Source organism: Lipophrys pholis, assembly GCF_963383615.2.
Source record: "Lipophrys pholis genome assembly, chromosome: 17".
NCBI lineage: Eukaryota > Metazoa > Chordata > Actinopteri > Blenniiformes > Blenniidae > Lipophrys > Lipophrys pholis.
In genome coordinates this window covers 6,715,621-6,743,087 of record NC_137643.1, presented here as the reverse complement: position 1 = coordinate 6,743,087, position 27,467 = coordinate 6,715,621, and the positions used below count along the sequence as shown (strand labels likewise).

Genomic DNA, 27,467 nt, shown 5'->3' with positions numbered 1-27,467 from the left:
GAATTGCTGTCAAACAGATCACATATCGTTTAGAGTAGTCTCGGATGTAAATAATACATTGTGGCACATCCATTTGCTAGAGGAGATAAGTGACAATAACATAATTCAATTAATCCGAATGAAACATGCAGCATGTGTTCTGGATGACAGGTCTGCTATTATCACTTCTGTGACGGAGAACAAAAAGGGCCGTAGCCACTTTCCTTTCTGGTTATACATGCCGCGCTCGCACGACTTTGTTAATGTCATACAATTATGAAATTCTGTTACCTTTGAAGTGACATGTTTTAAAGTGCACTCTACATCGTAATTAGGCCGCATTTAAAGAGCTTTGTTATGATACAATCTCCCCCATCAACAATACATCTGACAGTGCAGCTGAGAGTGTCTTTTCAAATCCAAACTACTCGAGCCGTGGCTGCTTCAAATATGCAGATTCGAGATGGCTGCAGCTGTGCTCTGATGTGCCGCCACCACACACAGGAGACTCACTTCTCTGAGACAAATTTAAAATTTGACTGCCCCCCCAAAAAAAATCAAACCCATATTTATGAGAAAAACACTAAAACCTTCAACTTCAGGTTAGATTTATGAGTGAAGAACAAGAACCGCTCCCAGCTTTTGTTTCTCCAAATGTAGAGTTCAATATCAGACCAAGAATAAATAATTAAATTATTACATCAATATCTGACACAGGAGCAAAATTTGTTTCCTTCTGCCAAGAAAACCAGACATTTTCCCAGGGCTGAGATTTCATTCCCATATTTTGATACTGTAGCTCTGAATTCAGTAGTTGCTAGGACATTTCTCTGACTTCAGCAGCCGCCTCGGGCCACTGTCAAGGCTCATCCTTGGCTCAACTCAGACATCAAAGACCCTTTTCCCTTTAAAATACTTTTTTGTTACGACTTCACATTCAACCATTCCCTCTATTTCTGTGACAGAACAGCTCTTCTCTGATACTAATTGTCAAATTTTGGAGTCTTCAGAAACCTGACAGCTGCTCAATTTGTCATGTTCTTTTTTTTTCTTTGATTGCAGAACTAGATGGTCGGCAATACTTAATTCTCATTTTTACTTTCAGGTAGAAATTCAGCTTTAAAACAGAGCTGAACATATATCCTTGTCGAGGAATACAAGGTGTCATTAATAATTCTGATTATAAATACAAATTAAGACCACATTTTATGTGCTGCGTAGAAACCAAAATGAGCAGACTTTTCAACACTCTGGTGCAAATCTCATATCAAAACAGAGAGTTGTTGCAAACATATTGACCTTTTACACCAAAATGTTTGATATATCAAAGCTTAAGTGACATTTACATGTTCGGTAGTCGCTCCCTCTTGTTCTGCTCGTTGATACGCGACATGCTTGGTGTTGCCGTCCGTCCCACGTCTGGTTACCTTAAAGAACAAGCAGAAGAAACAAGTTCTGATTTTGTTTTTTTAATTTCAGTGTGAAATATTTCCAGAGTGCAAGGGCAGACACATAAGGCACTGATGGGAAGAAGAATAAAATGCACCTTCATGGATCACTTCCTGAGCAGGAACGGAGAGTACCGGTACCTCTAATAGTGCTTTAACTAGCCACTAAATTTGTAATGTCACTTTGACTCTAAATAGCAGATTTGTTTCGAGTGATGCTTATTATCCTTTTCATGCAGCTTCATGAAATATTGGTTATTAGTTACATTATGTGTATAGCTTTACACAATACGAAAAAAAGTTCTGCATGCAAGGAAAAAGACTGTTGCAAAGAACATAAAATGCTTAAATAATCATTTCATCTTCCATCTTTCTTAAAGATAAAAAGCTTATGTTTGTTTCTGACTTGCATTACTGAGTTGAAAATCAGATGCTGCAGAATTCATAATCATCCAACCCAGGAGGTGAAACTAACAGTATGAAACACCGATGTGACATGGCAGACAGACAATAGACATGTTTTGGGGCTTTTTTTTTTTTTTTTTTTTGCTTTGTGAATTAGCAGCACAGCTCGAAGTGACACAAACAGAAGTGACTGGGTTAAAATGGCTTCTCACCTCAAACCCTTCACTCCCTGCAGGATGGAAAGAAACTAGAATGTACACATTTCTGCACAACGATGCAATGATTCTGCAGTGATTCAACGCTCCAAAAAAGATGAGTAGGTCTCTTTCTTGCTTTCACTGTTTCCAGCCAAAATTGTATTCGGTTAGAGGAGCAGCAGCATCAAATGATAGTGGATTATAAATATTGTACTCTGGCCTTTTAGGAGAAGAACAGAGGAACATATTGATGGATTCTGACACTTCAGTTTTACACACACACACACACACACACACACACTGCGCTGTTTGAGTATTTGTTTTACATCGAATGGTCTGCACAAACTTGCCTCCCCCAAAACAAAAGCACAAAAATACAGCTGTGTTTTCCCAACAGTCTGACTCTGCTTCTACCTTGCAGAGCACGCCTGCAGACACTCTGGCAATTTGCAATCATGACTGTTACTCACTAGAGAGAAAACATGCCTGTGCTGAATTGCCTCAGTCCTGTTTTCCACACTGTTAACAGCCTGATCTGGCAATGAACGATGTCCACATGTTTTTGATGAAGCTAATCAAATATTCCATCATTAATGGGTTTTTTCAGCTTCACTTTCACAGCATGCACTGTTTGTTGTTTAAAAAAAAGGGGGGGGGTATGTGATCTTTCAATCAAACATGTCATTCAGACGTTAAGGCAGAGAAACAGTAGTAGATACATGTGAGAGCTTACCCTTTTGTGGATGTGGCCGTTGCCTCCGTCTCCCTGGTGCCCATCAGTGGAGTCCTCCACACTGGCCCTCTGCTGCGAGCGCGACACAACCTGGCTCTCCGTCTGAGGCTGCATCTCTTCCTCTGCAGCACTTTTAGCTCTCTCTTCCAACACCACTGCCTCCTCTTCCTCCTCCCTTTGCTTCTCCTCTCTGCTGTCTGAGAGAGTGGTGCCCACTTTGCGCTCCTGCTTCGACCTCTGCCGTCTCTTGCGCCTGCTTGACCCTGAAGCTGTGGACTTGAGCAGGGAGGCTCGTCCCTCAACAGGTCCCTCCCCCGAGGACTGCACCGCCGCTGGAGACGGCGTTTGCGAAATCCTCTGGAGATCTAGAGTCTGTCTGATGCTGTCTCTCTCGGCTTCAGCTCCCCGTAAAAGGGATTGTAGAGACTTTATCTCCTCTTGCAGAGATTGAATCTGAAGATGATGATCCTCCGAAGACTCAAAATTCTGCAGTTCTTGCTGGAGCTTAGCTCGTCTTTGGGCACCTTGCCCTCTCATCTTCTCTCTTATAATCTCTTGCTCCTTTTGCAGTTTCTTCCCTAAGCTTTCGCTTTGGGCGATGACCTTTGCCTTTTCTTGCCTAGAGTTCATAAGCTCTTCTTCCAGCTCTCCAACTTTGCTCTCTGCAGACCTCAGTTGCTCTGTAACTTCAGAGAGCCGTGCAGCTAGACTTGTCTTCTCATTTAATGTAACATTGAGCTTCTCCATTAGCTCAGTGGAATCTTTTTCTTGAATAGTTTTACTGTCAGGATCCATTTTGACATCTCCGCTGCTTGCCCCCAGCTCTTGAATCTGTGACTGAAGGCTGGAAATTTTTGCCTCAAGTTCAAGTGTCTCCTTCAGCGACCTCTCCTCTAACTTCGTCTTCGCCTCAATAAGACTGGTGTACTCTTCCTTGAGCTCCTGGTAGTTAACATCAAAATTCTTTTCTGCGAAAGAGAAAGTAGTCCTCTGTTTTTCAACTTCATCACAAAGCTCAGCTACTTGCAGCTGCATTGCACTGTTCTCTGATGTGAGTGTTTCTATTTGCATCTTTTCCGAGTTGAGTTCTTCTTTTAAAGTGTTATTAGATATGATGAGTGTCTGATTTTCCTGTTCACGCTCCTTAACTTTATTCTCCCAACATTGTTCCTCGTCTTTTCTCTGTTTTTGTAACACCTGAATTTCTTTCTCCAGTCGAGCTCGTTCCTCTGCCGCCTTCTTAAGTTCCTCCAGCTCTACCTGAAGCTCCTTGAGCTGTTGTACAAGCTCCTCTGCTTTTGAGCTGTGCAAAGCCAGATTCAGATCTTCTTTGAGCTCATCAATTTGATGCAGGAGTTCATCTCGTTCTGTGGCAGAACTCGCCTGTTCTCTTTTCAACAAATGCAGCTTCTCATCATAACCGATGCACAACTCATGCAGCGCTTTTTCGTGTTTGGTTGCGGCTTCATTGAGAAGGTTTTCTGTGTTCAGGAAGCTCTCTCTTTGGAGTTCTTCACGAAGATTGGTGAGCTCTTCCTCGTGGCTGAAAAGAAGCTGAGTTCTTAGTCGCTCCAGCTCGGCTTCCTGTGACTCTGCCATGCGATCCAGCACAGCATCTTTCTCTCTCTCTAGCATCTCCAACTTGATCTTGTAATTGGTTGTTTCGGACTCGTGTTTAGTTTCTGCTTCTATGGCAGATTCCTGAGCAGCAGTCAGCTCTCTCTTTAGACTCTCAATGGTCTCCTGGAGCTGTCGCAGTTCGTCTTGTTTGCTTTCCTGAGAGATGAGACTGTGGGAGACCTGCTCCACTTTTTCTTTAGCTGAATGAAGATCTCGAAGAAGATCCTCAACCCTGGCCTGTAGGTCGAGTTTCTCCTGCGAGACTTGGCTTAGCTCATGTTTCGCTTTATCGTACATCGCTCGAGATTGCTCTGAAGTGTGGTGAAGCTCTCTCACCTTTGCATTAAGAGTTTCTACTTCAGCAGTGCTAATGATTGAGCTTTGAGAGAGTTGTTGCATTTTCAGAAGTTCAACCTCGGCCTGATGTTGCTCGGTCATTTGCTTAACTCTGGCTGCATGTTGTAAGTTCAGTTCCTGCTTCATCTGGACGATTTGCACGCCATACATCTCATCCAGCTCAGCCCTGAGTACTTCAAGTTTTCTCACAGTGTCTTCCTGCATTTTTTGGATGGCGTCACTCTCTGAAAGGTTGCCCTGGTGACACCGCTTCTGCAGATCTTCCACCGTACCCATAAGCTGCATGATTTCATTAGAAGACATGCGCTCTTTTTGTCTGGAGGCTGCAAGTTCACCGTTACAGATTTCTAACTCTTTCTGCTCATTCTCTAATTGCAATTTACAACTTTCAAATTCAAGCCTGCAACTGTCGAAGTCAGACTTGGTGCTCTCCAACTCACTCAAGCAATTTTCAAGCTCCGATTCATTTGAAACCAGTCGCTGTTTGAGGTCACGTAGACATTTTTCTGACGACTCCAGCTCATCCTCGAGCTGCGTGATGGAGCCATCACGCTCAGAAATGATCCTCTCCTGCTCTGCTATGATAAGATCTTTCTCATCTGACTGGTTCCTAATATTATCATCAGTAGTCCTTCCCACATGAGAAAGCTCGTCTCTCAGCAGGGTCAACGACCTCTCGTGCTCAGTGATTATTGCCGTTTGCTCTAAAATTAACAGAGTTTTCTCTTTCAGCGTTTGTGCATAAGTCTCCTCGGCTGTTCTCAGCTCGGTCAGCGACTGCTCTCGACTCAAAATGACCTTTTCTCGTTCAGCAATCAGCGCGTCCTTCTCGTTTATCCTCTCTTTCTGCATTTCTTCTGATCTCCTCCCGGACTGCAAATTCAACACAATACAGTTTCAAAACTTGTGTACAATACTTCAAACCAATAAGCACCAATCAAACCACACAGATGTAACTTCTCACCGTCTCCATTTCATTGAGCTTGTGCTGGAGCTTGCTGATGTGCTCCACCTGCTCACTGCTCCTCTCGCTGTGATTTTTGAGCTCAACATTCATCTCCTCCAGCTGCTGCTGGTACTGAACCAACTGCTGCCGAGCCTGAAGAAGATCGGCTGCAGTGCTGCTGTGACTCGTATTCCTCAGCGTCTCGCCTGCCTGCAGCTGAGATTGTCAGACAGAGCAGATGGGAGTCAGGAAAAGAGTTAATAAAAAGGAAAAAAAACAAATTCTAGTCCATTAAAAGTACAAGACAACCTGAAAACACAGAATGACTTGAGACTTGTCTGACAAGAACTGGTATATGAAGAATAACTATTTCAAAAGGGTAAATTAGAGTTCAAACGGAAGGAAATGATTTCCCACCTGCTGGAATTGAATCTGCAGTTTTTGGCTTTGTTCTGTGAGAGCCAGGAACTCTTTCATGATCTCGTCCTTCTCTTCACGGGCCTGCTGAAGGTTGGATGTGAGCTGGGTGATGATGCCGTCTCGCTGCTTCAAAGCTGCTTCAAAGTCCTGCAGCTACAAATGTAAAGTGGATTCAAGAAAAACTGACTGCGACACAAGCAGATAAAGCACTTCTGGAGAAAGACGTCTCACCTGAAGACAGTTTTAAAAAGCTATAAAGAAAGCTCATCCAACATTGTTGCAAACATAAACCATGTAAACTGTTCGCAGAAAATGTTAGAATAAAAACACTATTATCATTCAATGTTAGTGTTATCATTACCTCCACATTCACCTCATCTAGCCATTGTTTGTTTTGAATGAGCTTCTGCCTCCTTTAGTGTTTTAACCTTGTTCATGTATTGTTCTCCAATAGCGGTCATTCAAAGCTCCCAGTACATTTTCACTCAACACACACTGCCCAACATTGTTTTGTATTGTTATGAAGATAAAGATGGCAAATTATATAGATTTCCACTTAAAAATTGGGTTTTTGTTTTTAATAGCTGAATATTGCATACCAGAAAATAACCACAAAACTGTGGAATTCTACATCATTCAACAAGAGCTTCAACAGAAAGATAATCACCGTGCTAAAGTACGATGTAGAATTTAAAGCTTAAATAGTCACCTGTTGTATTCCTTCTGTCCCAAAAGCAGCCCTGATTTCCTCGAGCTCTCGACTCAGCTCTTCCACCGCCCGCGTCTTGGCCGACAAGGCATCCTCCATATCTTGCATCATTCCTCCTTTGGTCACCTGCTGCAGGGGCTCCACTTCCTCCTGCGCAGGAAAACACCGGTCAGGGATAGCAGACGGTTTTTGTGGGAGGCACAGAGGATGGAGTGTTTTGGAATGAGCTCAGCATTTAGTCACCACCAAAGAGGAACAGTGTTTAGTAAGAAGAGCCAGGAGCCATATGAAAGTAAGCAGAGAATGATCAACTGTTGTTTTAAAACGATATGCCATGGTATCCTGTTGCGAGAGCAGCCAACTGTCATAGGTGATGCCAACTTACAAAACAGCAGAGCCGAAACACTTGTTTGAATTAATTCATGAAATATTGAGACCTATCAGTGCAAACCATGTCTACTATTATCCTGAATATATCAAAAACAGCCAAGTTTAAGGGGAACCATAGAAATTAAGTGTCTACTTTAACAATCAGTTGCCTTTAAAAGTGTCACTGTAAAGCATTCAATATCTCTATTTTCACCAATCAGCCATAACACAGTGAGCACTGACAGGTGAACTGCCGAACACCGAATATTCCTTCATCATGACACCTGTTAGTGAGACATACTAGGTGGCAAGTCAACATTTCATCCCCAAAATGGACGCGTTAGAAGCAGAAAAATGGGAAAATGTAAAAATGTCAGTGAGTGCGACAGGAAACATATTTTAATTGCTAGACATCTCTATGAGAACATTTGCAAACTGGGGCCTGAAAGGAATGGATTTTCATTTTTGGTCTGGGCCAATCCATGAGTGTCCTCATTCTTGGGCTTGTTTAATTCTTTGTCGTGCTGATTTGAGGACAAGAGCGCCGCAAATGAGGAGCTTGACCTTCGTCACAGTGGGGCAGTGGAAAAGTGAACAAACCTAAAAGAAAGTTTTTAATATTCCCCGTACATTCGAACCAAGTCCCTGGACTACCCTGGTGTAAAAGCAGCCTTAAAGGATCGAGAACTACCACCATCGCACGAGATTTTTCAAGAGAAAAAAGGTACTTATTAATTCCCCTTTCTTTGACCAGATAGAAAATATTTCCTGTTCAGGATTTCGGAGAATAATTTATTCATTAGTTGTTTGGTTTGAACGAAATGAAGACATGAGTCATCAAACTGAGTCTTGCCCTCTTCAGGTCTCAGAGAAGAAAAAAAAACTACTTTTCATGCTGCGAGCCTGCATCCACACCATTTTGTACACCACTGTGTTAAATCCTCTCTGACAAGGACAACACCTCCTGATTGCATTGTATTCTGGTTGCAGCTCAGCCACATTTCTGGCTGTGCTCTCTCGTCAACCGAGCAGTACTGATCAGCACCTGCCTGCTTCCTGCCTCCTCTATTCGAGTGTCACCTCAGTGAATATAAAAGGAGCAGCAGTTTTTTGCTTTACACCTCCAGTCTTCTCTAATAATCCATCCTCCCTCGTTTGTTCTTCCTTAAGCGACCAGAAGTAATCTACACTTTCAAAATGTCACAAAGCTCCCTTCAATGCTAAACTAATGAGGAGCTCATATATTGCATTGACCAAGTATTTAATGCCATTACATTTGAAAGATTATATCACAAACAATTTAATTACATTATCTGGCAACACGGTTGGAAGTCGAGCACAACTTCTGTAACACATGAAGTAGTCAAGTAAGTGAGGCAATGGACAGACATGGTTAGTGGGTTACAGGAATCTCGACAGAAGAACACGGTGTTAAGCGAATAGAAAGTGAAGTCCAGCAGCTTGTGGGTTTGTTAGCGAAGCCAGAGCAGAGCCAAAAGAACTGCTTGATCGGATTACTGTACCCAGATAAAGTCCTTCGTAGACATCATTATGTTGTCTGTCATCTCATCGTGGCACCCATTTACCTGTTAGTTCAGTCAAACATTAAGATCAGGCAACTACAGTGGAGAAGCCCTCGTCATTTCAGTAATTTTCTATGAGGAGATTTGTGCAGGAAACTGTAAAAATCCCAACACAGTCTTTGAATACTTTTTTCACTCACATTTCTATCAACATTCCTGTATTTTTTTTCTTTAAGTGGTTGCAAATTTAAAGTATCACAACTATGTCTGACGGTTTTTATGTGCTCACATCAGAAAAAAGTCTGAAAGAAAAACTTTCATAGCGTTTCATAGTACGAGACGTCATCTAATTTGCTTTAATCTCAGTTATTATTCTGAAAAATGTACAGCACCGCCCAACAAGCACACAGTGCGAGAACACGGAGAACAATTTCTTCACCAAAGACAAACTTGGTCAGCACATGATAATCTCCAAGTGGAGTAACTCGGGAGATACACGAGCCTTTTGCACATTCGTACAACTTGTAGTGCCTTTTACATTCAAAACTAAAAACTTACTCAGATGCTTAAACAAGCCACATGCGATTGATAAACAGGAGATAACTGTACACATACAAATCTTGACAGTGAGCTTTTCTCACAAAAGAAAGTAAGCAACAGGTGTGGCCAAATGTCACTTTTGACAAAGCTGCACTCGCAGCTCGGTGCAGAGCCGTTTCAGCAATGCAAACATCAGGGGATGAAAGATTTATGAGGTGGTGTCGAACTAAAGTAAAAAGGAGAGTCATCTCACCTCTGAGGAGTAATCTTCTGCAGTGGTGGAAACTTCGCTCTCCGGCTGCAACAGAAAATACGAAAGAATTTCATTATTCATGCCACATGCAAACTCAAAGTAGAGCAAAACACATCAAACAAGTGATTGCAATCAGTATTCAAGTGCTGTAATCACTTGTACTATTTAAATTGAAAATTTATTGTCAGTACATTGATGACTGCACAGTGGTGTAGTGGTTGGTCCTCTCGTGTCAGAATGAGGACATCGAGTTCGAGTCGAGGCTTGGTGGGTCTTTATTAGTGGAGGCTGCATGTTTTTCCTGTGGATAGGTGGATTTTCTGAATCTACAGTCCAAAAACATCCTTTTGAGATGTGTCCAAGTTTCTGTTTTTATGCATTTCAATGTACATGCTAGAAAATTGACACAAACTATAATATCACAAATGGAATATATTCATTAAAAAGTGGATGAAAACGTGACAAAAACATGGAACATGACACCAGGCAGAGTAATAATAAAACACCTCTATAGAAACGCAAAAGTTAACGGTTTATGCACACGCTTTCCGTCTGTGAATTGTTCCATGTGTTGCAGTTTTTGACAGAAATAATGATCCAACAAGCAGAAATACAAGGTAACAACAGTAGCTAAAATTAAGCAAATTAAGCAGACATAGAAGACTTCATCGTCACAAAGTGCTCGGCGTTAGTTCAAATATAGTTCATCCTCCTTCTGCCACAGAGCTCCTCACTCACTCCTTCAGGGCGATGACGTCCGTTATCAAAATCTATTCTTGGGTCAAACTCTTGGACACTCGACTGACGCTGCATGGGGGCCGGAGCAGGGGAGCAATGGCACATTTACTCAGACTGATTGCAGAAGTCTGAAGCTCAATATTCAAGAGTGTTCCGAGCGAGACGCAAGAACACTGACCCGGTTTCCTGTGAAATGACCAGAAACACGCCGACATACATCTTGATCACTCTGCTCATCAGAGCTCTTTGTCCATAGAAATGCTGCAAAGTTTCATAAGCCTTTTCTGGTGTAACAAAAACATAAAGTAGATATTATTCAAACTCGATGGGAAAATTTAGAGATCACAGGTCGTCTCCTCTTTGCAGACGATGAATAGTTGTTTTTTTAAGCAAATAAGAACATTCGCTGATCCTGTCTGTATACAGACTTTTAGAATCCAACCTATATCCCACACTGCATTTAATCTAATGCTACGAAAGTTCAGAGAGACCTAAGTCATTACATTTAAATGGCACATAAAAACGGTTCAATCTGAACTCAGAGTGTATCCAAACATGTTTGTACTAATTTTCGAATTCAGACTAAACTATCCATTGCACGGAACTGAAACATTGACAAACAAGGAGACAGTGAACGAGCGTTCGACTAACATTTAATGGTAATCAAGCAGTGAAGAGAGCAACAGCATCCGATGCAAACTTTTCTTGCCGAGAAGCGTCAGTGAGTCAACACATTTGTGTTTGCGATTGAATCCCTTTCAGATACTCGTGAAAGACTCGAGAATGGAAACCGCTGACGCTGTAGGGTTGCCACGGCAACGTCTCTCCTCCTCACAGTGAGCAGCATAACCACAGGCCAAGGCCCCGTAACCGGCTGGGATAGAAACAACAAGCGATACGACGAAGTGAAAAAGAAACCATCTCACGTCAACTACATTACCGACATGCAGAATTCACACTCTCCTCAATCAATAACTTAACTCAAAAAAAATTCAAAAATGGGATTTCACATCACCTTGTTACACTTATTTCCTAGAAATGTATTCTTCTAATTTTAATTCTTTATTCTTATATTGACATTTTATTGTCTTTTTTTCTGTTTACCATATTACATTCAAGTCAGATGAATCATTTGTTGTGTTCCGTTCAATTCAGCTTTATTTCTTCATTGTATGTGATGAAGATAAGAGTTATTCATATGCTATATTTTACTACTCAAATTGATTTCAGTTCAGATTTATCTAGTGCAATTTACTGAACGCATATCATTTCATTCATTTGGTTTTATTCAGTTCAGATTCTTCTCCAGCATGTTTTGTTCCGTATAAATTTTTTTCCCCAATCCAAATGAATTTCTTTGATTTGTATTATTATATTCTGATTTATTTACTATGTTTTATCCAATTAGTTTCATGCATTTTGTAATTCAGTTTTATATGGTCTTATTCTTAACACCTTATTCACATTGCCTTCATCATATTGACATTTAGTCCTATTTATGGCTATTTTCAATACAGTATATATATTTATTGGATTTTTAATAGTTATTGTTTTAGACTTGTCTTTACAGTTTCTTTGCCCGCACTTGTTTTGGTTTTTATCTTATCAATAATTAGTGTAGCACTTTTAAAATACACCATCGAGAATGAACACAATGGAACGATTTAGTAAAATGTCCACATTTTATTTTATGCCGATACGTAACAGCTCACTGAATAAAAGCTCACTGCACGCGCTGCATCAGAGCAGGAGGAGTAAAATAAAACGAATACAAATACATGACATGCAAAAACATTCGCCCATTCATTCAACCTGAAGGTCTGCTGTGAAATGTTCCAGGGCTGAAGGAATCAGTAACACAGACCAACAAATCTATCTGTTTAAAGGCATTTGTCTGTTTCCATAGCAACTGGGTACTTTTGTGGACATGTACAAAATCAAATGTACAGGAGGGTTCAGCGATGAAGTGGCTGCACAAGGCCATTTACAAGCAACTGAGAGGGCTTGAATGGTGGAAAGGGAAATGAGTGAGCCATCAGGTATGCAGATTAATATAATTGTATTAGATTACGTACTGAAGACAGACTTAATAGGATGAATGATTATTTATCACAAATGTTCCAAGGCTCTAGAACTCAAAATTAATTTTTTAAAACAGAACACTTTCCAGGAGACTGAAAGGTGCACTTGCATTTAGAAACGTAACTTTTTTAATTAAAAAGATGTTTTCCTGATGAAAAGAAACACCAGCAGTAATATGTGTGAATATAAAGTGAAACACAAAACTGCATATTTGATAAAGGATTCTGTCAGTGATGTTTTAGGCAAAAGAAAAGTAAGCCGCCAAAAACCAAATTTTAAGCGCTTCACAGAGATTTTAGAGCTTTTGACAAGATAAAAAAAAAAGAAAAAAGAGGGCAGCCTTTGTAAGAAAGAAAGAGCCGTCTGAACAACACTGCGCCAACAGTTATGAACAGCTTGACTCTTGTTCATGCAACATGTAATCATCAAGGCCAACTACATGCTGTAAAACATGAACAGGGGAAATCTTTTATTCGATCTGTTTCAGACCTGTTTCTACTTTCCTTCAGTGGAGCCGGAATGAAAATGAATTTCAGCTTTCAGCGGGGAAAAAAGCAAGAAATGCATCATCTGACAGCCGTGATGTCAATCTTCTATTCTGCTTCTTCCGATTGTGGGTTATGGAGTTCATCCAAGCTGGCTACTTGTGAAAGCAGGGGACACTCTGGGCAATTCACAGGGCAAACATGGACACACACATCCAGAGACCCCATAAAAAAAAAAAAAAACTGAGTCTCCAGAGACAACTTGCGCGTGCAACTTCTTGGAATGAATTATGAGAAATGTGACAAAAGATGCAGAAAATTTACAAACAAGATTTTTGCCATGCTTTGTCTATAAACACACATTCTTAAAGCAGACTTAATGTCGCAATAGAAAACAGTTAAGACACTGCCGTAATCAGACTTTATTTTAATTGTCAAATTTTACACTGAAATTGACATGAAAGCTCCAGTAGTGCATTATAGTGTAAAGTCTCTCTTAAGTTCCAACATCTGAGAAGGCAGCACAGGTGTGACAAGTCTCTCCAAACAAGTTTGACACAATCCAATTCTTATATTCTTACTTTTTATTATAGATTTGTTCATGTTAAGTGCCTCTATCCACAGTAACATAATGTCTCAGCGAGCAGCAAAGAACCACAAAGCAAACCGTGGGCTGAATCTTGTTTATTACAATAAAAAATATTTTAAATGTATTTATTATTTGACGTACAAGAATATACAAAGTGTATAACAAAGAGCATGTGGAGGTGTTTGAACTCTTATTCTGTGTGTGTGGGTGTGTGTGTGTGTGTGTGTGTGTGTGTGTGTGTGTGTGTGTGTGTGTGTGTGTGTGTGTGTGTGTGTGTGTGTGTGTGTGTGTGTCTACCTCTATGTTGTAGGTCTGGTCATGCTTGACAGTCTCTCCACTCCTCAGCGTCCTGGTGAAGGTAAACTCTGTGGTGGGTGGGTCTTTATCTGCCTCTTGCGTTCCATCGAGTCCTCCACTCGAGACGTCCTCGACCCCCTCGGGCTGATCCGGCTCGGCCTCCCCCCTCCCCTGTGACTCCCCCTCCGAGTCCTCCTGCTTCTTTTTCTTCTTCTTCTTCTGTTTCTTCTGGGAGTCGACGTGAGCTTTCCTCATGCGGTACTCAGCGAGCTGTAAAGAAGGAAAACAGAAATAAGTGTGACGAACGTACACCCTTCTTTAAAAGTTGAAGCAACTTAAGCAACCAAATCCTGTCACTGCTGCACGGCCACCTGCTCCAATCCAAGTCAAAACACTATAATAAAACCATTGGTCTCTCCAGCACAAACATTATACCTCTAATAAAGTAAAAACTATAGAAATATAAGCACATATGAACCTACTCTGAGCTGACACAGGTTGGCAAAACTCAAACGAAACATTGCGAGTCCCAAACTGGCGTCCTCGCTGCGCCAAGTGAATCCTCCTGGTGTCCATATGACTCCACACATGCCTCGTGTTGTGCCAGGAGCTAATCCCCAACTAAAGGGATTGCGTTTTTCAAACTATGTCAAACAGACAATAACAAGATTTTCTCACTGTTCTTCTCCGATTTACTCAAAGATAGTTGTTTATATTGTTTCAATTACAAATGTTATATGCTTCAGGTATAATGTTTTATGTTTAAGTATAAATATCAGCAGGGGGGCTACTTAAAGGAGGGGGCCACATCCAAAACTAATATTACTTTGGCGCTGCAAAATGAAGCCATAGATTATATTGACACGATGATATCTCTTCTTTTGATAAATTACTGTAACTGCTCTGGATTAGTCAAGTTCCTATATTTCTTTTTTGGTAACGATGAATGAAACTATATTACAATACAATGAAGACGAGTAAAGGTATGAAACCACGAACAAGTACATCAAAAAGAGACATGAAAAAAGTTAATCCACACATATTGGAAAGGAAACCCACCAAACATTGGATCTTAGAGTTTTGACAAAAGAAGAATTAATAATCGAAACAGCAAATTATTATGACATAACTCAGCGAATTTTCTCTTCATAAAAACCCATATTCACCCATACCACATTTGAACATCTGCCAACAATATACAAATTTAATTAATTTCTCACACAAAGATTGTTTCTTTTTCTTTTTTTTTTACTCCACACTAACAGTAATATCTTGTTTTCAGGATATTCATCACTCAGACAGGAGAGTTAGAACATCTATTATGAATGACAAACGAAGAACAGCACACACACACACTCACACTTATATTGTCGAGGTTATAGTTTGCGGCCAGTGATGCTCCCCTAATTTGTTTTTCCTGTGTGGGATGCCCTTCCACCTTCTGACATGTAATAAAAGTGAGTAAATATTGATTTAACCAGTTTGGTTGACAGTGGACTGAACAGGATCAGGCTTCATTGTCACAGTGTGTGTATTATTAAGTCAACAGTGTCACGCATATTATTATTTTTGTCATGTTCATGATCAAAGAGCATGTCAACCTGTGCAATACAGTTTAGAAAAAGAAGTGTCTGTAACGATCAAGGTAGGACTGTGTTTTTGGGCCAAGACAGCAAAAGCCTGACCTGAATGATGTTAATGTTGATCTGTTTGGATTACTGACAGACTGGCTCCCTTATGCTGCCAATCAGTGCTGTCCAATCCTGCTCACACATGTTAAAACTTCTCTCTGCCTCGTCACTGCTGACTGGAAGGAAAGGCTCAGGTAGAGATCCAGGTGATCGGGGCCTTTAAAGGACCCTTAACTCTTGAGGACCAGGACTGGGCGACACTGCTCTGAAGCTATCTGCAAAACAAATCGATCACTTATTCTGTGACATTTTCCAGTGTGGTGCTGGAACATAATTTGGTACAGATGTATTTATTCTCCAGCTCTCTGGTTTATTATAATTTGGAGAAGAGAGATGGAGGGACATTTCACCCTCTGGATTAATTAATGTATTTCCAATGCCACACCAGTGTTTCTATTTATCATATACATGACAAAAACAAGAATAAAAAAAAAAAAGGTCTGAATCAAGTCTTGCTTATAGCAGAGGTACTGATTTAACACACAATTAGAAAAGCTCTCATCTCAGTTGAAAGTCAGCATAACAGTGATTACATTTGCACAGATCTGCTTCAGTGATGCTGTACAAAAGGGTAGAGGCCAACACGACACGGCAGAGAGTGGGTGTCACGGTCGAGTTCCCCACCTACAAAACACAGCTCAAAGGGCTCTTGATCTGCGCCAGTGCACCTCCACACAGGACCCAACCCTTGTCCAAATATATACAACTTATCTTGATTTACCGAGGAGCTTCATCAAAATAAATATCTAACAGCACATATGAATGAATGCAACTCATTCTGAAGCTCCAGCGGATACGAATGCAAGGTGATTTCTGAATTCATCTGACTCAATCAGACTAATAACACACGAGCAGCAGACCTAAGAGCAGATATAAAGTGTAGCAGGGAACCCCGGCCTATCGATGGGCTACATATCGTCGCAGGCTGTCCTGTTAGGTGGCACAGAGCAGAGCACCGGCTGAGCATATGGAGGAGTGAAGCCTGCGTAGCTGCACGGCCATCTGGGACACAGAAACTACGTAGGTGTATCACCATCTGCTGTCTGAAAACATTGCACAGGCATATTTTCTTCACAGGTTTGTTTAATGTATCTGCGTTAAATAGTAGCTCCGAACAGCATCCGGAACATGTAAAAAAGAAGAAGAAAAAAACATTGTAAAGAAGTTCAATTGACAAATATATGTTCATACCCTACTACGAATATTGAGACACTTTGGATATTCATCACAGAAAATATACTAGAGGGATAGTGGAATTCAAAGTGATACATCTATTAGCAATGTATTCAATAGATTAGAGAATATCTACTGCTGCACAGTTTAACCGCTTCAATCCATTCACATTCTGTAATTTCAGACACATGTGCAATCGCAAACCATCGATCCAGTGAGAAGAGCAAAGGTCAGCACATGACTGAGTAGCATCACTTAAGAGAAAATGAATTTACATAACTTTGTGTTCGAGTAATACATTTCAATTCGATTGTACTGTCAATTCAGTCATATGTACAAGACTAAGAATTGAAATGCTGTTTACTGTCACTCCGGTGTAATGCTTATCCATCCATCCATCCATCCATCCATCCATCCATCCATCCCAACAAAAATGTTTAAGTTCCAGAAAGCTGAATAAAAATGACTGAATTTGTAACAAAACACTGAGAAAACAATCAAAACAATGAACAGAACTATAACAATAACACAAAATGAAAAAAAAAAAAAAAAAAAGACAATCCAATATCCCTGTAAAACTCCAACAGAGGCAGTAACAAAAAGCATTTACACTATATGCACTGCTTCGCTTCAGTTCCTTCAGACCCCACAGAAGAACGTGAACTCTTTGACAGGAGGCTGGTTGGAGTCAGCGAAGATTAACTTGTACAACAACCTTGAACTTAATACACTGGGAAAGATTATTCAGGATTTTGTCTGCGAATTTACAAGCCATCTCCACCAGAGGCCATTCTTATCTTTCGAATTGAGACGGCCATACCTGCTAATGCGCGTGAAGGTTGAGACCAGTTAAAAATTTCATGCAACGATTTCAAAATGTTGCTCTGCCAAATAAAACATTAAAGTAATAATTCAATAATACAAATCAGACTAACAATGAAAATGTCATATTTCATATAGTTGAATACAATATAATAAAATCTGACCAATCACGGCTCCTTATCGGTACCAAGTGTCTGTAAATTATAAAAGTGAGCAATTTCTCACATGGTAAAGGTTAAAATGCCTCAAGAAAAACTACACTGGACAAAGATGTGTTTAAAACTGTGTACCACTCATCATCAGGGTCCTGAAGTATGAATGACGCTCATGAGACACAAACAGCAGACCACTGTGACCCCGAGAGGAAGCCTAGAGCTGCCATGTCTCCATGTCACATGCCAATGAGAGCGTCGGCAGCATTGTGTGTTAGTCAACAGCCACCTTCATTAAGACCTAAGTCTTCTTCTTGGCACACAGCAGTTAGTCACCAACAATAACTGAGCATACCACAAACTAGAGCTACCGGTTGGTCACGCATGCAGCGAGCGGAGCTACATATACGAAGCATTGCTCCACTGAATGAAACCAAAGAACAAGCACCAGATGGACTTAAAATCAGACAGAAAAACAAAGAAAGCAGATGTTAACTTAAACATCTTCATTAAACCTGGAATAGACTGTAAATGTCTGAGTGCAACTCATTAATTGACGCACAGTTGATGGTTTTTTGGATTTTGATTTGATGACTCGATGAATTGTTACACCAGTAATAGTGGAGGATGTCTGGTGGGAGGCACCTCATGACTAAAGCGAACTCATGCTATTAATACAGGATATTCTGACTCTGTATGTTTGATGTGGAAGCTGTGTACACCGTACAGTCGGCATTATGTTTCCACATTATCAACACCCCTGTTTGTGACTGTTGAGATGCAGCTGAAGCCAAAGAAGAAGAATGCAGGAAGGTGGAGGGTGGCATCTCTGCCTTTTGCAGATTATGCAGTCATTTTGATAATATTGGCCGGGTGCCTTACAATCACTAGAAATGTGTATCAGATGAGTAGATGCAGTCAATATTTGGATCAGCATTTCTAACAGCAGCTTAACATGGCACTATTTTGGTGGTCTCAGGCCAAAGAAGAGGAATAGTGCCGATAACTATGGATTGAAATCTGTGGTCTCTTGTTGTCCAGTAAGTGGGGTTCCCGGTTCCCAAGACTGAACAAAATAACTAATCTGCTCACAAACTTCAGTTTCATCAACTTCCAGGTTGTAGCTCATGAGAACTGAGCACCCTTAGACCTTCACATCTAATTGGTCACTTGACAAGGGTTAACGGCATGTTCAGACAAACAGAAACTGAAGCTCCAAACATTAAAGTGCCAGTTAAGCCAAATCTTAACCTACTACACTGATCATTGTCGTGCTCCACTCATCACATGGAGCGATGCAGAACAACTCCACGATTAGTCACCTGCAGGATTAACTATTCAGGCTGAAGTTAAGTAGATCAACTTGCATCTTTGGTGTCCTCAAAACCTGCAACGCTGCCTGGCAGGAGCACTGACCTTTTAGACTATCTGGACTCAGAGAAAAGCTGCTTGTGCACTACTGTCTGGCCGCGAGTTAAAACGGACCATGTTATACATAGTTCAGGGAGTGATCTCACAATGTGGATGGAGCATATAAAACCACAGTTTGCAACATAGTTGTAAAGACACAAAGTATTAAACAGAGAAAGCACTGATATGACAAAACTGTTAAAATCAATAGAAAAGCAAATCTCACACCGAGTTAGAGGCCAATGAGTAGAAGTGAGACTTGACATGTGAAATCAAAACAGGCCGTTTCAAGGCCAGCCTCATGTGTAGTCTGCTCCAAATCTTTGACAGACAGCTGGATTGAGCCCCCCCTGTGTTGAAGCCTGGTGAGCCAAGATGGCTCGATGGGATGCGAGTTTGCATCAGGTCAGACAGACACGATGGAACGAGACATTAAAGACAGTGAAGAAAATGCCCAATAAATGCTACTTGCTATTCCTATGCCCATTTTTCTACATCAGTATACATTTTATCCATATATACCAATATATACAAAGCTTTTTAAAACCACTATAACTAAAATAGTTATCCAATAATCTTCTGCAGATCAACCAATTGATGTGATTGATAGAAGCACTGCAGCAACATTTTTATTTGCAAATATTTAGAAACCACTCAGCTTTTTCAGCGTGATGACAAGTTGTCAAAAGCACAAACGGAAGGGATCCGTTAAGAAAATATGACACCTCATGTTGCAACATGACACAGAGCCTTGTGTTCGCCATGAGGCATCATCACGGAATTGCTTGTAAATTTACTGATGACAGAAATATCCCTTAAGCGTTAAAAAAAACAAAAAAAGAAAACTCAGCATGCTCTTTTTCATGAAAGAAACCTGGATCCCTTGAGTCAAATTAAGCATCCCTGAGGTCCCTTTCCTCCTGAGCCAGTCATTATCACTCAGACACAGCTGGAACAGCAAATGGACTGAGGCATGTTATTCCCTGATGTTTGATTAGAAAGCAGCACTTTTCAACATACCGAGTGCGACAGACTGCGATGGATCAGCAGTGAAAAAGATGGAAAAGGTTCACAGGAACAACCGACCTAAAATGTCATCTTAAACAGCAGAGAAACATCATCAAAAAAAAGAGGATAAAAATGACACTTTTCAATGATTTAACTGACTTAGTATACTCCCATGATTGCTACTACAAGGTGATCTGGTTGCTTGCTGAAAAAAAAGCCAAGTCAGGATTTCAACAAAGTGCACCTTAGAATAATAACACCATTCTGAGCTCATCAGGGCTGAAATCACTTTGGGAAAGGAGTTTAAAAAGATGTTACTTGTGTAACTTGAGCCCAGCCAAAGTCCACCAGAGTAAATCCATAACATCAGTGATGTCAGTAAAGTCCATTGTGAAGGGAAACGTCAGTAACAGCGATGCATCTGCAGATAATGGCTTGAAAGAAAAGCCTGGCAAAAGCAACTTTCACTTTGCTTATTAGTGAAACACAAACTCGGCAGACACCTTCTTGCTGCAGACATCGTGTCAAACGGGCTGCAGTGAAGATGCCTGACAGTTTAACTTTCACTCAAAAATAAACTTTTTCTGACTCAACACCTCTTAAACTTTTTTTTTTAAAACACAAAAATCTAAACCAAACATAAAATCTGTGTATATTACAGGCCAGCATCATCCAGAGCTGCCTCAGCCAAAAACTTATTTACTCAGGAGTTTATGAAGGCGTTCAAATGTACACTGGCCGGTTTGGACGCGTTTGCATGAGCGACATGAGGTGAAGAGTCGAGTCAGTATCTCAACACACTTTCCAGCTTGTTAACCGACTCCAACATGTATCAACCCGACCTCAGCTAGAGCTTTTAAAATATAGTCTGCGTTGGAAAATCAGCAGGCACAAGTGAGTTCCGTAAATCTCTGCGAAACATCAACAATGAGTTATTCAGTGAAGAATCTCCTGACGTTTGTCCACCACGCGTGAGGACACGGTGACAGAGCACTGTGTAAAAACCTCAGCAGTCCGCAGCACAGAGACGCCTTTTATGAATCAAAATACCAAAGTCAAAACCGAGTCAGACAGTCTCACCCTGAAAACAAGAGCAAACGCAAGCGTGAAGCCCGAAGTGATGAAAATCTCACTACAAATACGCGTGACAATTGTTTTCCATGGAAAAAAGTGGCCAAACTGCAGCCTCGACTGAATTCAATTTGACGATTTGATTTTTGAAGTCTGAGTCCGAGACGTCCAACAATAAGGTAATAATATTTTAAAGTTTTTAATCACAATGTACTGTTATTGCAAATGTATTCAATATCTCAACACTGGAGCATGATTCTCAGCATTACTACAGGTCACAGTATCATATATACAAACACATATATTTAAGCCTCCAGTTTAGAATTAACAGTTAAGCATGTTTCTGGAATTGTGTACCTGAATAAAACCAACACAAGCACAGGGATAACGTGCAAACTACACACAGAAAGTTTCTAAAGTATGTTCAAACTTGGCAGCGAGGAAATGTTACTAACCACTTCTTTACCGGGTGACGTGATACAAAACACCCCAGTTCTGTTGCTTTATCTTGTTCTTTGTGTTTGGGTTCATCGCTGCTGAACTGAAACAATGATGGAGTTTGCTGTGGCTCATCTAGTGAAGCAGTTGTCTTCCATTCTCAAGGTCAGGAGTTCTTTGTCCCGTATTGCTTTGTGGAACTGTCAAAAAGTCCTTGGGCAGAACAATCAACCGCAAGTTTCTCTCAGAGGTGTGCGAGCATAAAAATTGCAATGAGATTACTCAAGGTGTAAAATGAAGACAATCATTTTAACCATAAACCAAAATTTGTCATTAGTGTACAACATTGTGTAACTTTGTGCCAAGATCAGAAATCAAAACAAATTGTCTTATTACCGAACTCTCTTCTTGCTCTAAACCAATGAGACTCTGAGCTTCCCTGAGATGTTGCCTCATCACCACATTCCAAGGCACCAACATGTCGTTTTAGAAGTTTTTCTTTAATTATCGGTGTTCCTTTCCTCTTGTACCTCATGAGGTTTTATGGAAAACATAACATACATATCAGATAGCATGTGCTATCCTATAAAACATTGATCTGGCCATACAATTTATACAGTATATCCAAAATACGTTGGTTCTCTCGTGCAGAATCCAGACTTCAAACCTTATGAAGCAACAAATGTGTAATATCTTTTCTATTGACAAATATTTCAGGAACTCTTTCCATATCAGTGAAGTGAGGGCTTCTGCTTTCTTTCAGTTTTAAAATGAGTGTCTCATCGATGAGCGGGGAAAACACAATATGTCACAGAGAATGCCTTCTTTTTTCAGCCTAGTGAAAAATACACTTTTATTTTATGCTTTATCGATATCTAGTCTCACTTTCATTCAACCCTCTCGCTTTTGTACAATGCCAGAATGATTGTATCATAGAGATAAGAGAGTATATCATATTAACCAGAGGAGTTTGGAGTTTTATCTCATTCTTCTCATTAATTGATGTTGACTTTTGAAACTTTTAATTGTACTGCGAGACTTTCTGCCAGAGAAGCAAATAGACACATTAGAACTTTTCCTGATAGCAGCACTCAAATGTTATTGATTTCTGTGGTTTTGTTGTCTTTTGATTCATTGGAGTTGCTTTTGAAATCGCTTCTCAATTCGATAAAATGCCAAGTCGCGGCGAGCAATGTGCCTCTACATTACACTTTTTTTTTCCCAGTTTAGCTTCCTTCTTGGTTGTGCATATACTTAATATAGTAGATGATGAATTACAGGCGTCAATGGCTTATAATAATCACACTTAATGTTACAAAGTATTACATGACTAAAATGGAAATTGGCACATTACATACTTGTCTGACCAGGTTGGCTTGTGTTGTCAGGATCTCCTTGCAGACAGAAATCTTACCCAAGTTGTCTTGGTGCAGAAAATAATTCAGAGTGGATCACCAGCTGAAGTCAGAACTATAGTTGGTGCACGGCACATCGACCAAATTTCCAATGTTAATGATTGTATCATAGATATGAGGGATAGAAGTCTGCAGGACAAATTCGAGAGCAATGTTTTGATCCATTGCAGCAGGGTTGTTTAATGTGAGATGCTAGACGGGTGGGGGGTTGTGCTGACCTACTTCGTGGATGCTTCTGGTTGATAAAGCCAATATAGTTCAACTTTGTCATGCGGGGCCAGCGTTTGTTCTGGCCTGTGGGGATATGTCCTGTAAATCCTGTTACACCAGCCTGTCAGTATCACTTCAGGTGGCGTTTATAAGCCCTCGCTGACAATGCGGCGGCTTGACTTATGCACGATTAAAGTCGGCATTGCCTGCATAGTCCAACACTCCAGGTAAAGCAATGTGAGACGGAGGCTCTGATTTAATGGACACGCAGCATGAAAAAGGCGTCTGTGTGGCTAGCGGTGGCTATGCTAGCCCCCCCGGCTGTCACCGGGGCGCACGTTACTGCCGGGGGACTGACAGCTGGGACAAGGGGAGGGGTAACCACCAAAAGACAGCTGACAGACCCGGCCGGAACCAAACAAGTTGCGGGAAACACACAACAACCACTTTAAAACAGTGACAGCAGTCTTGGGGAGTTATACTAACACCCAAAACTGAAAAGCATACCTTTGCTTTGCCGGCCTCCAGCTTCTTTTGCCTCTCCTCGTCCTCCATCGCCGCTGTCTCCGTGGCTGAAACAAGAGGGAGACTGCTTCATGCGAGGTGCCCGCCGGGGATATCTCAGCGCAACGACTGGCAAATATCTCCTGTCCGGCTGCCAGCGAGCTGCCAGAGACTTCCACTGGCGTTAACTAGCTGTCTCCTTGCTGGGAGTCCGCCGCCATGTTTTCCACGTAAACATGAGACCCAACTATGATGACGTAGAGTAGGTGCCTACGCGGCCACGCCCACCAGCATTCCACTACTGGTGCGTTCCAGGACTATCGGAAATGTGAGCATTCAGAGCGATACAGCATTGCAGGTAGTGCAAATAATAAGTTATCAGTCAATCTCACTTTGTAAGATCCTGTAGAGTTGAAACCTGTCGTTTACATATAAATGAAAAATGTACTAATATAATAATTGAGGATGTACTTTTTTTATTTTCAGAGATTTATGTACTGAATATATGACTTCTCCTACACCACCATCATTACATGAACTTCAAACTTGTACCCTGCAAATTGAACCAAGATTTGTTGTTTTGTTATTTGTCCATCCATCCATCCATCCATCCATCCATCCATCCATCCATCAACACTGTACAATAGAGCTAAGTCCAGCTGCCTACGTTTGAAGGCAGGGTCCACCCTGGAGACAATCACACACATCCACATTCACAGCTACATGATTTTTTTAAATCACAAATTTTCTTCAAAAGCCAGGGTGTTGTTGGACGGTAGGAGAAACTACAATACTTTGCGAAAATTCACACAATCATACAGAACCGATTCAACCTGGACTCACCCCTGGGATCTTCACTACATGAGGCCAACCCTCCACCGTCAGTGTGAATAAATTACAATATTTTCAAAATTTGGAAAAACTGTGTTCTCAAGTGACATGTGTATTGTCATTTGTTTGTGGTTTTATCAAATGTGCAATTTGTAGGATTATCTTGTCATTTGAGGAAAATTCTGGGCATTTCTTCTCCTTCAAGATGACCAACAAAGAATCTCTCAGAAATTCGCAAATCTTAGCTTTTTTGGGAGATCTTAGAAGCTTCTTCAATTCTATTCGCTACAAGCAGATGAATTTCCTTTAGTTACACTGACCAGATTACTCTAAAATGGACTTAGAGGACCAAATTGATTCTGTGTTTCAGTAAGACACATCAGAAAATGGAAAAAGTTGCAGTTCACAGACCATCTCAAACCTTATTCATCCACATTATTCTTTTTTGGATTACTTTTTAATCTTATCAACGTGCAGTCATTTCTGTTTACAGTTCTATCATTAGTGATGGATATAGCTATTAACAATGTAGTAGTAACGTCACAAATGTCACCGTGTTATGTGCAGTCTGAATATCTCCGGAAAATGTCGTCCCAGTTTCTATGGCAACAGGAGGAGATGTTGCCTGTGCTGTCCCAGTTAAGAGTTTTCTTTTTTAACACAAATTTTTTTTCATGTCAGGGCTGTTTTCTGCTAATAAATGCTCAAGTCATCACCTCGTATTCTTCAGCATGCCTATTGATTGGGCTATTCTGAGCACATTTCCAACCATACTGCAGCACACTTCCTTCGAGAGGGAACATTTGAGCTGTCTCAGCCGAATGGGACAGCAGGTAACATGAGAGACTGGCAACAGTTTCTAGAACAGATGGGTGGATAATTAAAAGGATGGACAAGATTTTACTTACAGTCTCCAGGTGGAGTTTATCTTTAATTTACAAATTTGTCAGATGTAATTGACAAGCAGAAAGCATTTTGTTTTTATGTTTTCTGTCTTTTTCTTGACGGTGAAGCAGCTGTAACCATGCATGGCAGTTGGGCTGATTAATGCTTCACAGTCATTCTCCAGCATTTTATTAGTGAAGTAATGAGACGCCTTCACAGCAATTCAAATGTGTGAAAGCAGGACTTTGATACTCCGGATTAGCAACGAAGTTTAAAATATGTGGAGCTTCGAAGATCATTAGTTTTAGCTTATTGTAATTGTGTGTCTGCTACACTTTGTTGATTTTGTATTAATGCCGTCATACCAACATAGAGATGAGAAGTCTATAATATTGTGGGTTTTTGTGATCTTCTGTTTTTTTTAATTTCTGAAAATGTTTACCTAAATTTAAAAATTGTTGCGTAAGAAAGTTAAAGGTATAAACTTTAACGCAAACATACAGCTTCTTTAATCTTTTGATTTGAAATCTGCAGGTTGAAAATAAAATTTTCAAAGAACATCATTTTATGCATCATTTTCAAGGACTATACAAAACATTCAACTACATGGTTCCCATTTGCAATATTTATTTGTATTTAGTATATTGTTTTTAATGTAAAAACACAACTAAATGAGAAAGTTTCTAGTCAGCTTGTTGCAGCGTTTAAAACTTACATTCAGCAGCAGCTGCAGCGGCAGCAGGAGAAGATGCTCTACGTCTTCGGCTGACAGGAGCTGAACAGCTGATAGTCTGGCTGATCTTGAATTCCACCCATCTTCTTTTAGACATTTTCAACGAAGTGAGCTCACCTGGCAGGCGTGCTTATCCAACAATAGTCCTCCACAGGAATCGCTGGGCGTTTGAAAGTTTGGGCAGTTTCTAAATTATTGATTCTCTTGGGGAGTATTGTGTCTGCAGTTACCCAAGCAACTTCACCAAGTAGACCACAACACAAGGAGAGGGTCCCATGTAATATTCAAAACACAACAGCACACTGTAACGGGAACAATCATTTGATTATGCAAAGCAACATCAAGACGTTCAGACACTCAAACAAAATGTGAAAACACATAAAAGTTTTTTGATTTGATGTTTTAATAGTGTATAATATAGCCAGGGCGAGTAGATCCCTTTAACATAAAGATTTCTAATTAACCATGTTGCTTTATCCAATTCAGTCGCAGGTGAGTGCAGGATACACAACAGAGAGCTCAGCAGTCCATTACAGGGCAAACACACGTATATTCACGCATAAACTAAACACGTGTTTTTGGACCGTGACGAGAAACAGCAATACCTGAAGAAAACACACTTTCAAAAAAATTATTATATAAAAAACTTTCTCATTTAATTATGCTTTTACATTAATAACAAAACTCACATGCATGCTAGGGGAAAAAGGCAAACTCCTTATAAAAGGCCCCCAGTCAGACTCGAACCAGGTATTTACTTGCGCTGAGGGATGTGGTAGTTTTAACCATTCCTGTGTGAATGTTAATGACTCCTGAAATATTCAGGTATTAGTAGCCATTTGGAAGAAGAAAGTGGTGACAGTGTATTACTAAAGCTTTTAGAACTTCATAATTAATAGAGTATTGGTTATGTGTCATTGGTACAATGTTTCATTTGTACTAAATATGACCAGCACCATTCTAACATTGTCAATTTTCATATAGTTTAAGTCTAAACATAGAGTTTTAGTTCTAGGTCTATAATCAATGTTCTAATTGCTTTCAGTTTTGTGTTTTTTGTTTGTCATATGTGAAGCATGTGTGATATTCTGCGGCGTGACCCTTTAATTAATTTTCTCATCATGCAACAAAAACATTCAAATGCAGACAGAAACATTAATCAATGAGCAGGAATCTGACTGTGACCTATTGATTACTAACACTAAACACGATGGAGACGATATCATGGCTAAAACACCATTTACTTCATTCTTTGGGCAGCAGAGTGGAAGGTCATCTACATAATGAAGATATCAGTGTGCCATGATGAAATATTCATAAGTGGTGGAGCTCATCAGTAAAGAGAGGCAATGGGTCAGTGGGACCCTCTGTGAGATGGAGCACATGGTTAATGCTCCCTTCTGTCTCATGGGCCCACAAGAACATCAGCTGAGT

The 27,467-nt window shown here is 40.5% G+C and overlaps 1 protein-coding gene across 1 annotated transcript in view; it reads right to left on the bottom strand.

The window, feature by feature from the left end:
- Positions 1-23,835, bottom strand: part of akap9 (A kinase (PRKA) anchor protein 9) — a 66,745-nt gene extending 42,910 nt beyond the window's left edge. The window contains exons 1-9 of the mRNA XM_080484824.1: positions 23,588-23,835; positions 13,691-13,960; positions 9,500-9,544; positions 8,707-8,769; positions 6,815-6,964; positions 6,103-6,258; positions 5,704-5,901; positions 2,763-5,612; positions 1,326-1,406 (exon numbers count right to left, since the gene is read on the bottom strand). Coding sequence (XP_080340950.1) covers positions 1,326-1,406; positions 2,763-5,612; positions 5,704-5,901; positions 6,103-6,258; positions 6,815-6,964; positions 8,707-8,769; positions 9,500-9,544; positions 13,691-13,960; positions 23,588-23,635 — 3,861 coding nt within the window. The 5' untranslated portion in view covers positions 23,636-23,835. The remainder of the gene's footprint in view (positions 1-1,325; positions 1,407-2,762; positions 5,613-5,703; positions 5,902-6,102; positions 6,259-6,814; positions 6,965-8,706; positions 8,770-9,499; positions 9,545-13,690; positions 13,961-23,587) is intronic.
- Positions 23,836-27,467: the final 3,632 nt, after the last annotated feature.